Source organism: Oncorhynchus nerka, linkage group LG11 (genome assembly GCF_034236695.1).
Source record: "Oncorhynchus nerka isolate Pitt River linkage group LG11, Oner_Uvic_2.0, whole genome shotgun sequence".
Classification (NCBI taxonomy): Eukaryota; Metazoa; Chordata; class Actinopteri; order Salmoniformes; family Salmonidae; genus Oncorhynchus; species Oncorhynchus nerka.
The window spans coordinates 72,979,103-72,992,733 of record NC_088406.1 but is presented as its reverse complement, the minus strand read 5'-3'; the positions used below and the strand labels follow the sequence as shown (position 1 = coordinate 72,992,733).

Below are 13,631 nucleotides of genomic sequence, written 5' to 3'. Positions count from 1 at the left end.
TCCCCCTGGAGGCCACTGAGAGAGAGACTTCCTGTTGTGGCACAGGGCCATTGGGAATTCTAATGTTCGGAGGCTACTGGCTTCAACCAATCAGACACTGACCAGGAGGGTGTTTTATGCAGAATCATCCCACTGTTTAGACCTCTAAAGAGAAAATTGTCCTTCCACACACCATGACTGCCTGAGAGACTAGCCACTGTGGCGGTCAAACAAAGTCCACAGGGAGATTAGGCACGGTGACTACAACCAATCAGGCTACAGTACAACTAAAGGCCATGGTGTCCGTATGCAGATTCATACTATGAATGTCTATGTAGGTCTTAGTTCCACAATGCCTGTAGTGTTTAGGTCAAACAAAGTCCATGGAATAGTGACAAACAATTATAACGGTAATACATAATGTGAACTCAGTCCACCTCAATGTGTTGACAGTACTGTTCAGACCTGCTGTAGGTATGAGGTTGATATACATGCATCACTTCAAGCTGAATGTGTGGTCGAATGAATGAATAAAAAGCCTAATGCGTGATTAGTTTGGAGTGCATAGCCGGGCACACCGTTTGACACCGAATCATTCCTCCACAGTTACTAGGCAACAAGTGGAAATAATGCTAATGGTTCTGCAGCTGATGAATCCGAGGTGTGCTGAAGCGTTTTGGGTAACTGAGAGGGACTACTTTTTAGCATTCTAAATTCTCCCCTTGGTGACCTCGCTCCCGAGTAGCAGCTATATTTGTACAAAGATCGTTATGAGGTTAAATATTAGGTTATTGTAAATCTCTCAAGACTCTTCCCTTTTGCATTCAAAGTATGCAGAGTTCTTATTTAATTGTGCTAAGATAACAAACAGATTACTTAGTAGCCTTTTTGTTAATATCTGTGGTTGGATATTGAAAGGATATCCTCCCGCCTTGGTCGTTGCTTTGAAAATGTCACGGCCGTAAAAAGAAGTGGACCAAAGTGCAGTGTGGTGAGCGTCGATTTTCCTCTTTATTTCGGAATGACGCCAACAAAACAAGAAACAAAATTAACAACCGTGAAGCTTACAGGGCTTTGGTGCCACAAACAAAGTTAACTACCCACACTAAAAGATGGGAAAAAGGGCTAGCTAAGTATGATTCCCAATCAGAGACAACGATAGACAGCTGTCACTGATTGAGAACCATACCCGGCCAAAACAAAGAAATACCAAAACATAGAAAATAGAACATAGAATGCCCACCCAAATCACACCCTGACCAAACCAAAATAGAGACAAAAGGTGCGGACTCCGGCCACAAACCTGAACCTATAGAGGAGGGTCTGGGTGGGCATCTATCCGCGGTGGCGGCTCTGGTGCGGGACGTAGACCCCGCTCCACCTCTGGCTCACCCCACTTTGGTAGCGCCTCTGCTGTGGGGACCCTCTCTGCTGACCCCGAACTGGGGACCCTCTCTGCGAGCCCCAGACTGGAGACCGTCGCTGGAGGCTCCGGACTGGAGGCCGTCGCTGGAGGCTCTGGACTGGAGGCTGTCGTTGGAGGCTTCGTGCCATGACTCCTCGCTGGAGGCTTCGTGCCATGGATCATCAATGGAGGCTTCTTGCAATGGATCATCACTGGTGGCTTCGTGCCATGGATCATCACTGGAGGCTTCTTGCAATGGATCATCACTGGTGGCTTCGTGCCATGGATCATCACTGGAGGCTTCTTGCCATGCATCATCACTGGAGGCTTCGTGCCATGGATCAACACTGGAGGCTTCTTGCCATGGATCATCACTGGAGGCTTCATGCCATGGATCATCACTGGAGGCTTCATGCCATGGATCATCACTGGAGGCTTCTTGCAATGGATCATCACTGGAGGCTTCTTCCATCACTGGAGGCTTCTGGCACTCTCCCTGGGTCGACCGACCACCTCTCTACCTCCTCCCAGGTTGTCTCTGGTTCACACCTCGGCACCGCCAACCGTCCCGTGTGCCCCCTCCAAAAAAATGTTTTGGGGGGGCCGCTCCTAGCCACACTGCTTGGTCCTTTGGTGGTGGGTAGTTCTGTCACGGCCGTCAAAAGAAGTGGACCAAAGTGCAGTGTGGTGAACCTACATTTTCCTTTTATTCTGGAATGACGCCAACAAAACAAGAAACAAGATAAACTACCGTGAAGCTTACGAGGGCTAAGTGCCGCTAACAGAAGTCAACTACCCACACTGAAGGAATGAAAAAGGGCTACCTAAAAAGCTGACCACAACTCCATTTTGTTGCTCCCTGCCTACAGACAGAAGCTAAAACAAGAAACTCCCGCGCTGAGGTCTGTTCAACGCTGGTCCGACCAATCAAGACTGCTTCCATCACGTGGACTGGGATATTGACGAATACGCTGATTCGGTGAGCGAGTTCATTAGAACGTGCGTTGAAGATGTCATTCCCATAGCAACGATTAAAACATTCCCAAACCAGAATGGATTAATGGCAGCATTCGCGTGAAACTGAAAGCACGAACCACTGCTTTTAATCAGGGCAAGGTGACCGGAAACATGACCGAATACAAACAGTGTAGCTATTCCCTCCGCAAGGCAATCAAACAAGCTAAGCGTCAGTATAGAGACAAAGTAGAATCGCAATTCAACGGCTCAGACACAAGAGGTATGTGGCAGGGTCTACAGTCAATCACGGATTACAAAAAGAAAACCAGCCCAGTCACGGACCAGGATGTCTTGCTCCCAGGCAGACTAAATAACTTTTTTGCCCGCTTTGAGGACAATACAGTGCCACTGACACGGCCCGCAACCAAAACATGTGGACTCTCCTTCACTGCAGCCGAGGTGAGTAAAACATTTAAACGTGTTAACCCTCGCAAGGCTGCAGGCCCAGACGGCATCCCCAGCCGCGCCCTAAGAGCATGTGCAGACCAGCTGGCCGGTGTGTTTACGGACATATTCAATCAATCCTTATCCCAGTCTGATGTTCCCACATGCTTCAAGAGGGCCACTATTGTTCCTGTTCCCAAGAAAGCTAAGGTAACTGAGCTAAACGACTACCGCCCCGTAGCACTCACTTCCGTCATCATGAAGTGCTTCGAGAGACTAGTCAAGGACCATATCACCTCCACCCTACCTGACACCCTAGACCCACTCCAATTTGCTTACCGCCCAAATAGGTCCACAGACGATGCAATCTCAACCACACTGCACACTGCCCTAACCCATCTGGACAAGAGGAATACCTATGTGAGAATGCTGTTCATCGACTCGTCATCAAGCTCGAGACCCTGGGTCTCGACCCTGCCCTGTGCAACTGGGTACTGGACTTCCTGACGGGCCGCCCCCAGGTGGTGAGGGTAGGTAACAACATCTCCACCCCGCTGATCCTCAACACTGGGGCCCCACAAGGGTGCGTTCTGAGCCCTCTCCTGTACTCCCTGTTCACCCACGACTGCGTGGCCACGCACGCCTCCAACTCAATCATCAAATTTGCGGACGACATAACAGTGGTAGGCTTGATTACCAACAACGACGAGACGGCCTACAGGGAGAAGGTGAGGGCCCTCGGAGTGTGGTGTCAGGAAAATAACCTCACACTCAACGTCAACAAAACTAAGGAGATGATTGTGGACTTCAGGAAACAGCAAAGGGAACACCCCCTTATCCACATCGATGGGACAGTAGTGGAGAGGGTAGTAAGTTTTAAGTTACTCGGCGTACACATTACAGACAAATTGAATTGGTTCAACCACACAGACAGCATCGTGAAGAAGGCGCAGCAGCGCCTCTTCAACCTCAGGAGGCTGAAGAAATTTGGCTTGTCACCAAAAGCACTCACAAACTTCTACAGATGCACAATCGAGAGCATCCGGTCGGGCTGTATTACCGCCTGGTACGGCAACTGCTCCGCCCACAACCGTAAGGCTCTCCAGAGGGTAGTGAGGTCTGCACAACGCATCACCGGGGGCAAACTATCTGCCCTCCAGGACACCTACACCACCCGATGTCACAGGAAGGCCATAAAGATCATCAAGGACAACAACCACCCGAGCCACTGCCTGTTCACCCCGCTATCGTCCAGAAGGCGAGGTCAGTACAGGTGCATCAAAGCTGGGACCGAGAGATTGAAAAACAGCTTCTATCTCAAGGCCATCAGACTGTTAAACAGCCACCACTAACATTGAGTGGCTGCTGCCAACACACTAACTCAACTCCAGCCATTTTAATAATGGGAATTGATGTAAAATATATCACTAGCCACTTTAAACAATGCTACTTAATATAATGTTTACATACCCTACATTATTCATCTCATATGTATACGTATATACTGTACTCTATATCATCTACTGCATCTTTATGTAATACATGTATGACTAGCCACTTTAAACTATGCCACTTTGTTTACATACTCATCTCATATGTATATACTGTACTCGATACCATCGATGTCACGCCTTCGTCAATATGTTTTGTGTTTTCGTTATATATTTTGGTCAGGCCAGGGTGTGACATGGAGTCAGGTGATTCTCGTTGTCTCGGATTGGGAACCGTATTTAGGTAGCCTGAGTTCACTGTGTATTTGGTGGGTGATTGTTCCTGTCTTTGTGTAGTGTGCACCAGATAGGCTGTAATAGGTTTCACGTTCCGTTTGTTGTTTTTTGTATTTATGAGTTATTTCATGTATCGTTCAGTTTTCCTTCATTAAAGTAACATGAGTAACCACCACGCTGCATTTCGGTCCGCCTCTCTTTTAACAACAGACGAACGCCGTTACAGAATCACCCACCTCACACGGACCGAGTGGCGTGGTTACAGGCAGCGACAGCAGGAGCAGCGAAGGGAGGACGTTATGGACAGCAATGGCATGGAGTATACGACGTGGGAAGAAATCGACAGGTGGGCGGCCGACCCAGAGAGAGTGCAGGAGCCCGCCTGGGATTCGCTGGAACAGTGTGAAGAGGGCTATAGGCGAATGGAGTCGAAAAGGAAAACACTGTCAGAGTCTCCCGCCTGTTCAGCGCAGCCAGAGCCTGTCTCCTCTCCTGCGCTGCCGGAGACTCCTGCCTGTTCGGAGCAGCCTGAGCTGCCAGTCTGCAGAGAGCTGTCAGTCTGCATGAAGCAGCCAGAGCTGTCAGTCTGCAAAGAGCTGCCAGTCTGCAGAGAGCTGTCAGTCTGCAAAGAGCTGCCAGTCTGCAGGGAGCTGTCAGTCTGCAAGGAGCTGTCAGTCTGCATGAAGCAGCCAGAGCTGTCAGTCTGCAAAGAGCTGCCAGTCTGCAAGGAGCTGTCAGTCTGCATGAAGCAGCCTGAGCTGCCAGTCTGCAGAGAGCTGTCAGTCTGCAGGGTGCTGTCAGCCTGCATGAAGCAGCCAGAGCTGCCAGTCTGCAAAGAGCTGCCAGTCTGCAGGGTGCTGTCAGCCTGCATGGAGCAGTCAGAGCTGTCAGTCTGCATAGAGCAGCTAGATCCGCCAGTCAACCAGATTCTTCCAGATCTGCCAGTCAACCAGTCTCTTCCAGATCTGCCAGTCAACCAGAATCTTCCAGATCTGCCAGTCAACCAGAATCTTCCAGATCTGCCAGTCAACCAGAATCTTCCAGATCTGCCAGTCAATCAGTCTCTTCCAGATCTGCCAGTCAACCAGTCTCTTCCAGATCTGCCAGTCAACCAGTCTCTTACAGATCTGCTAGTCAACCAGAATCTTCCAGATCTGCTAGTCAACCAGAATCTTCCAGATCCGCCAGCCAGCCAGGATCTACCGGAGCCTACTACCTGCCTCTCAGTACTGGGCTTCCTCTCAGTACTGGGCTTCCTCTCAGTACTGGGCTTCCTCTCAGTCCCGGGCTTCCCCTCAGTCCCGGGCTTCCCCTCAGTTCCGGGCTTCCCCTCAGTCCTGAGCTGCCCCTCAGTCCCGAGCTGCCCCTCAGTCCCGAGCTGCCTCAGTCCCGAGCTGCCCCTCTGTCCCGAGCTGCCCTTCTGTCCCGAGCTGCCCCTCAGTCCCGAGCTGCCCCTCAGTCCCGAGCTGCCCCTCAGTCCCGAGCTGCCCCTCAGTCCCGAGCTGTCCCTCAGTCCCGAGATGCCCCTCAGTCACGAGCTGCTCCTCAGTTCTGTGGGGTTCTGGTTGAGGACTATTAGGCCATGGTCGGCGAGGGTGGATTATCCCAGGACGCGAAGGGGAGGACCTATTACATTAATGGAGTGGGGTCCACGTCCCGAGCCGGAGCCGCCACCATGGACAGACGCCCACCCGGACCCTCCCTATGGTTTAGGGGGGGGGGGGGTTCTGTCACGCCTTGGTCAATATGTTTTGTGTTTTCGTTATATATTTTGGTCAGGCCAGGGTGTGACATGGGTTTATGTGTTGTGTTCGTATTGGGGTTTTATAGCATTGGGATTGTGAATGATTAGGGGTGTGTCTAGTTAGGCTTGGCTGCCTGAGGCGGTTCTCAATCGGAGTCAGGTGATTCTCGTTGTCTCGGATTGGGAACTGTATTTAGGTAGCCTGAGTTCACTGTGTATTTGGTGGGTGATTGTTCCTGTCTTTGTGTAGTGTGCACCAGATAGGCTGTAATAGGTTTCACGTTCCGTTTGTTGTTTTTTGTATTTATGAGTTATTTCATGTATCGTTCAGTTTTCCTTCATTAAAGTAACATGAGTAACCACCACGCTGCATTTCGGTCCGCCTCTCTTTTAACAACAGACGAACGCCGTTACAATCGACTGCATCTTGCCTATGCCGCTCTGTACCATCACTCATTCATATATCTTTATGTACATATTCTTTATCCCTTTACACTTGTGTGTATAAGGTAGTAGTTTTGGAATTGTTAGTTAGATTACTCGTTGGTTATTACTGCATTGTCGGAACTAGAAGCACAAGCATTTCGCTACACTCGCACTAACATCTGCTAACCATGTGTATGTGACAAATAAAATTGGATTTGATTTGAGCATGTCAGCTTGTCAGAAACCTTCTCTTCGTACGGTTAAAGTGAGAAGACATTCCAGACGGGTGAAGTAGAACGCACAAAGAACGATTTATTCCTACCGTTTTCTCTAAATCACCCACTCTGATGGCAATTGATAATTAGAGCCAGAAATAAATCATTTTGGCTGGAATCATTGTTTTATTTGTCACGGGTGATTAGCTTGTCATGATATGAGACCTGCTGAACCATCGACATCATTGCCAAGCCGTTGATTTTTTATTAGCCGAGACCGAACCTAGAATCATCTCATCCCGTTATGAAATGTACTCAACGCTTACTGGCAAAGCTTTATTCAGCCAAACTGCCCTTCAGCTCAATGGCTTGCCCTTAAAGGTGCAGTCTGGGGTCTGTGAATCTCTCTCTCACTGTCAGTCCATGGATCTAGATGGATGTCTATGAATTTGAGAGGGATTACATTTTCCTAACCACTTCACTCAGCTGTGTACTAAAACAAGTGACAGGGTGGCTGTTTTTGTTATTATCATTTTATGCTCCAAGAATATACTGTAGCTTTGAACCCCAGGTAGGCGAAGAGCCCTCAGCTTTCAAGGATTACCAAGAAACTCCTTTTCTTTGCAGTTTTCAATGGATGTATTCCTGGTATTTCTGGCAATATCATTTCATGTATCAATCAAGCGAGAGAGAAATGGAAGGCATGAATAAAAGAACTGCCAGCCTCTATCAATAAAAACACATGTACCTCAAGCTAAGAGCTTCCAGATAATCATGTTTTCCCTGAGCAACAAAAGCCCTTTCAGTCAAAATGGTGAATGGCAATTGAATAAAATACACATGTAATTTAAAGACGAGGTAAACAAAACTGGTATTTACAGTTTGATGGATCAAAGGAAGAAGATGGGGGGGCGTCTTTCCGATGTAGTAGGCCCACACACACACACACACACACACACACACACACACACACACACACACACACACACAGAGAGTGATACGCACACGCTTGCATGCGCACACACTCACACACACGACTACTGCAATTATACAAACATGTCACCCTTTCCTCTGCAGCTGTCCAGCAGATTGACTCCATTGTTCCAGAACATTTACATTAGAACAGAAGCCACTTCACAACCTCTGGAGAAGCATTGCATCACTACACGAAGACTCACAGTGCATATTTATTCAGCTCTACTCCAGTCAATTCTATTGTCACTTAAATTAAATGTGTTATGCAGTACAATGGTTAACAGGCCAAGACGACCATATATTTGTTTGTACACTGTGTGTGTGTGTGTGTGTGTGTGTGTGTGTGTGTGTGTGTGTGTGTGTGTGTGTGTGTGTGTACACTAATAGACACACACACACACACACACACACACACACACACACACACGGTCCTTAACTGCAGATAATCTGTCTAGAAATTAAACCGAGCTGGGAGTCCCTGTACGTGTGCACCAGCACTCAAATTGCAATCTGATTGGCCAGCTGCACGTTGCTGGTCTGCTCAGCAGGCATTGTGGGTAGACAGAAATGTCCAGAGTGTTCAAAGGAAAACATGTCCATATGTTGTTGATTTAAATCTACAACAGTGATGTGTATTAATATGGCGTTTTATTATCTCTATAACAGATTAAATGGATGAAAACAATATCTTTGATGAGCAGAGACACATTTCCATTTAAATAATGACTTGACTGAGTTACAGAGTTACACACTCAGACCCAATAACTAGGGCCAGGAAAAACTCTGGACCCCAGTTTTACCTGTTTATATCACCTGGTCGGGAAAATACACTGTCTTTACTGGTAACACATTTTCCAATGCCTGGGGGGTGGTCAAGCCAATGAACCTCTTCCCCCTACTCAGAGCACTGCAGCTAAGATTCACATAACCCACCCTGTCAGACATCGACACGTCGAAACCTGTCATGGGCAACAATGCATCGACCAAAAATAGAACTCTCCCATTGCAGAAGTATAAAATATACATGAAACCATCTCTAACAGTTGAAAAGGAAGAAGAACCAGAAACCCTCTACTGTAAGACAGTCGGGAAGAAGAACCAGAGCCACTCTACTGTGAGACAGTCAGGAAGAAGAACCAGAACCACTCTACTGTAAGACAGTCGGGAAGAAGAACCAGAGCCACTCTACTGTAAGAAAGTTAGGAAGAAGAACCAGAACCACTCTACTGTGAGACAGTCAGGAAGAAGAACCAGAACCACTCTACTGTGAGACAGTCAGGAAGAAGAACCAGAACCACTCTACTGTGAGACAGTCAGGAAGAAGAACCAGAACCCCTCTACTGTGAGACAGTCAGGAAGAAGAACCAGAACCCCTCTACTGTGAGACAGTCAGGAAGAAGAACCAGAACCACTCTACTGTGAGACAGTCAGGAAGAAGAACCAGAACCACTCTACTGTGAGACAGTCAGGAAGAAGAACCAGAACCCCTCTACTGTGAGACAGTCAGGAAGAAGAACCAGAACCACTCTACTGTGAGACAGTCAGGAAGAAGAACCAGAACCACTCTACTGTGAGACAGTCAGGAAGAAGAACCAGAACCCCTCTACTGTGAGACAGTCAGGAAGAAGAACCAGAACCACTCTACTGTGAGACAGTCAGGAAGAAGAACCAGAACCACTCTACTGTGAGACAGTCAGGAACAAGAACCAGAACCACTCTACTGTAAGACAGTCAGGAAGAAGAACCAGAACCACTCTACTGTGAGACAGTCAGGAAGAAGAACCAGAACCCCTCTACTGTGAGACAGTCAGGAAGAAGAACCAGAACCACTCTACTGTGAGACAGTCAGGAAGAAGAACCAGAACCACTCTACTGTGAGACAGTCAGGAAGAAGAAACAGAACCACTGTACTGTGAGACAGTCAGGAACAAGAACCAGAACCACTCTACTGTAAGACAGTCAGGAAGAAGAACCAGAACCACTCTACTGTGAGACAGTCAGGAAGAAGAACCAGAACCACTCTACTGTAAGACAGTCAGGAAGAAGAACCAGACCACTCTACTGTAAGACAGTCAGGAAGAAGAACCAGAACCACTCTACTGTGAGACAGTCAGGAAGAAGAACCAGAACCCCTCTACTGTGAGACAGTCAGGAAGAAGAACCAGAACCACTCTACTGTGAGACCGTCAGGAAGAAGAACCAGAACCCCTCTACTGTGAGACAGTCAGGAAGAAGTAAGTCTAGTCTTTGATCTATCGTCTGTCCGTCCGTGTGTGTGTGTGTGTGTGTGTGTGTGTGTGTGTGTGTGTGTGTGTGTGTGTGTGTGTGTGTGTGTGTGTGTGTGTGTGTGTGTGTGTGTGTGTGCGCGCATACATGTGTATGTTTGACCGGTCTCATAGCGGCGTCATGTCGATAATAGGATGTGCTATCTGAGCTATCTGAGCTCTGACTCATGGTGAAATTGGAACCCTGTGGCATGGAATAAGATGAGAATCACAGAGAGAGAAGAAGAACAGAGAGAAGAAGACCAGGGAGAAGAAGAACAAACAGAGAGGCAGAGAAGAACAGAGTGAGAAGGACATAGAGAAGAAGAAGAAGAAAAATAAGAACAGAGGGAGAAGAACAGACACTTACCCAGGCTGAACTCCACATGGGGCAGCTTGGGAATCAGGATGACACCTGTGATACAGAGACAGAGAGAGGGGAAGATCATTAAGAGAGAATACAAAGCTGTTCACTCATGAAAAATGTATAATCTGAGATAATTCAGACACCACACACACAGGCGCGCAGACACCGAAACACACCGACAGACACACCAAAAAAAAAACACAGACAGACACACCGACAGACACCGAAACACGCACACACACATTTCACTGCAAAGGGCAAAACCATCTATCAAATACCCATTCATCTCCATATTAACCACTATGCCCTCTACGACCATTTCATTTTGGCTTTTAACGAGGTCGACGAGCATGACACCTCTCCTCCAAATGAAACCCAAATGAAAGGCAATAAAATCCAACACCACTTCAGTGCCATTCACTCTACGGTAGTAAGCATGGAAAAATACCTTCCCCCATCATCAACACAATATGTCTTCAGAGAGGTTTAACACTGTGGCTATTGTAACGGCTCGGACCGAAACGCCTTGTGTGATTGATGGCCCGGTTCACTTTAGATTATGCAAACGGGCTGCAATCTATTTATCCGATTGCGACGTGTGTCACAGCCAGAGTTCCCCCGACATCCATCGCCCTGAATGCCCAGCTCCCCCCCTCCCCACAACCACCCCGATGGGGAACTAATGGAGGAGGCTGGGAGGGGGGGTGCCATCGCTTGTACCCACCATCTGATGCCAGTATGACGGGTATCATCGAGGCATGAGCTCACCACCATACCTGGAGGGCCGCGTGCCAAGGGAGAAACTCACAGACTCTCTGCAACACACACACACACATAAGCAGAAACACAGACACACACTCATAAGCACACACACGCGCACACACACACACGCGCACCCCCTCATCCTCGTTCCGCAGTGCCTGGGCAGAATTGTCCTCTCCCCCAGCATCGTCAACCTGGCTAATGAGGCGTGGGTACTCTACACGTCTTGATGTATGGGCTGGGTGTTACAAACACAGCACACTTCTAGCGAAGACAGAGCATATCATTAGGTTACTAACTCATTTTATTATCAGTAATCACTAGTTAGCTATAATCACAAGTCAAACATTTTGAATGCTTAGCTGGACAAGAAAATTGTCTAAATCATGTACCTATCAAGAGAACATCCCTGGTCTTCCCTACTGCCTCTGATCTGGCGGACTCACTAAACACAAATGCTTCATTTGTAGAGTATGTCTGAGTGTTGAACTATGACCCTGGCTATCCATAAATTTAAAAAACAAACTAATTGTGTCGCCTGGTTTGCTTAATATAAGACATTTTAAATTATTCATACTTTTACTTTTGATACTTAAGTAAAAAAACAAAAACTTTTAGACTTTTACTGAAGTAGTATTTTACTGGGTGACTTTAACTTTTACTGAAGTAGTATTTTACTGGGTGACTTTAACTTTTACTGAAGTAGTATTTTACTGGGTGACTTTAACTTTTACTGAAGTAGTATTTTACTGGGTGACTAACTTTTACTGAAGTAGTATTTTACTGGGTGACTTTAACTTTTACTGAAGTAGTATTTTACTGGGTGACTTTAACTTTTACTGAAGTAGTATTTTACTGGGTGTCTTGAACTTTTACTTGAGTATTAAGTTATCTTTACTTTTACTCAAGTATACAAATTGAGTACCTTTTCCACCGCTGGTTATACTACCATGACTGGTGTTTAGACATTAAGACTATGTGACATGTTAATAACATCATACTACAGTGACCCACTGCTAAATGACGGAAATGTAAATGACTGGAGATGAAACATGAATTAGAAATACCCTTGTCAGGGATCATGGGACAATGGCAGCTGTTGAGCTGCTCAAGGCCCTCTCTGCATCACTTTACCATAGGGGACAGCCAATCACAATCAGCCACTTAAAAGCTCTCTCTACCTCACAGGGCTCTAATCACTCCACCAATCAGCCACTTCACTGCTCTCTCTACCTCACAGGGCTCTAATCACTCCACCAATCAGCCACTTCACTGCTCTCTCTACCTCACAGGGCTCTAATCACTCCACCAATCAGCCACTTTACAGCTCTCTCTACCTCACAGGGCTCTAATCACTCCACCAATCAGCCACTTTACAGCTCTCTCTATCTCACAGGGCTCTAATCACTCCACCAATCAGCCACTTTATATAGCTCTCTCTACTTCACAGGGCTCTAATCACTCCACCAATCAGCCACTTTACAGCTCTCTCTATCTCACAGGGCTCTAATCACTCCACCAATCAGCCACTTTATATAGCTCTCTCTACTTCACAGGGCTCTAATCACTCCACCAATCAGCAACTCTCTCTACAGGACTAACACATTTAATTCAACTGTAGGTCAACAGGACTAACCCATATAATTCAACTGTAGGTCTACAGGACTAACCCATTTAATTCAACTGTAGGTCTACAGGACTAACCCATATAATTCAACTGTAGGTCTACAGGACTAACCCATATAATTCAACTGTAGGCCAATAGAGATTTTAGAAAGTCAAGAGAGATATTACTTTCACTGTTGAAGTCAAGATGTGGCCACAACTATCCAAGGTGATATTGACTTGCCTCTAAATTGTACACCAAATTACAAAATGATGCATCAATAGAGAACAGAATCCACGCACCTGCAAAGCTGTACCAGCTTCCACTACCAGGGACTATGTAATTGACCCCTTACAGGAATTGAATTGACCCAACTGCGGCCAAACAAATTCCTAATTAGTTTGACTCTAATTGCACCAGGAGAGAATTAGCCAGGTGTATAGACTAGACTAGTTGATAAACTAACAGGTGACCCAACTCCAGTGTGTTGGATTAGCATGGAGAGACAGAGAAACACAGGTGCAGTATAATGTGCAACCTACGCTACTCCTCTGGCGTGATAAATATGGAAATAGACCAATGAGGGGGGTCCTTGGAGATGCACCGGAGGAGACTACGCACACACACGCAGGCATGCATACACTTAAATCAGACACACACACACACACACACACACACACACACACACACACACACACATTTGCACAGACACACTTGCACAGACTAGCACACACACCGGAGGGGGGCCACGCCAAATGAG

The 13,631-nt window shown here is 47.0% G+C and overlaps 1 protein-coding gene across 9 annotated transcripts in view; it reads right to left on the bottom strand.

The window, feature by feature from the left end:
* The window catches only part of LOC115117107 (type II inositol 3,4-bisphosphate 4-phosphatase-like), a 547,861-nt gene that overhangs the window by 258,408 nt on the left and 275,822 nt on the right, over positions 1-13,631 (bottom strand). For all 9 annotated transcript variants that reach the window (XM_065024930.1, XM_065024928.1, XM_065024919.1 and 6 more), the window contains one exon: positions 10,507-10,551. In XM_065024930.1, the coding sequence (XP_064881002.1) occupies positions 10,507-10,551 (45 nt within the window). The remainder of the gene's footprint in view (positions 1-10,506; positions 10,552-13,631) is intronic.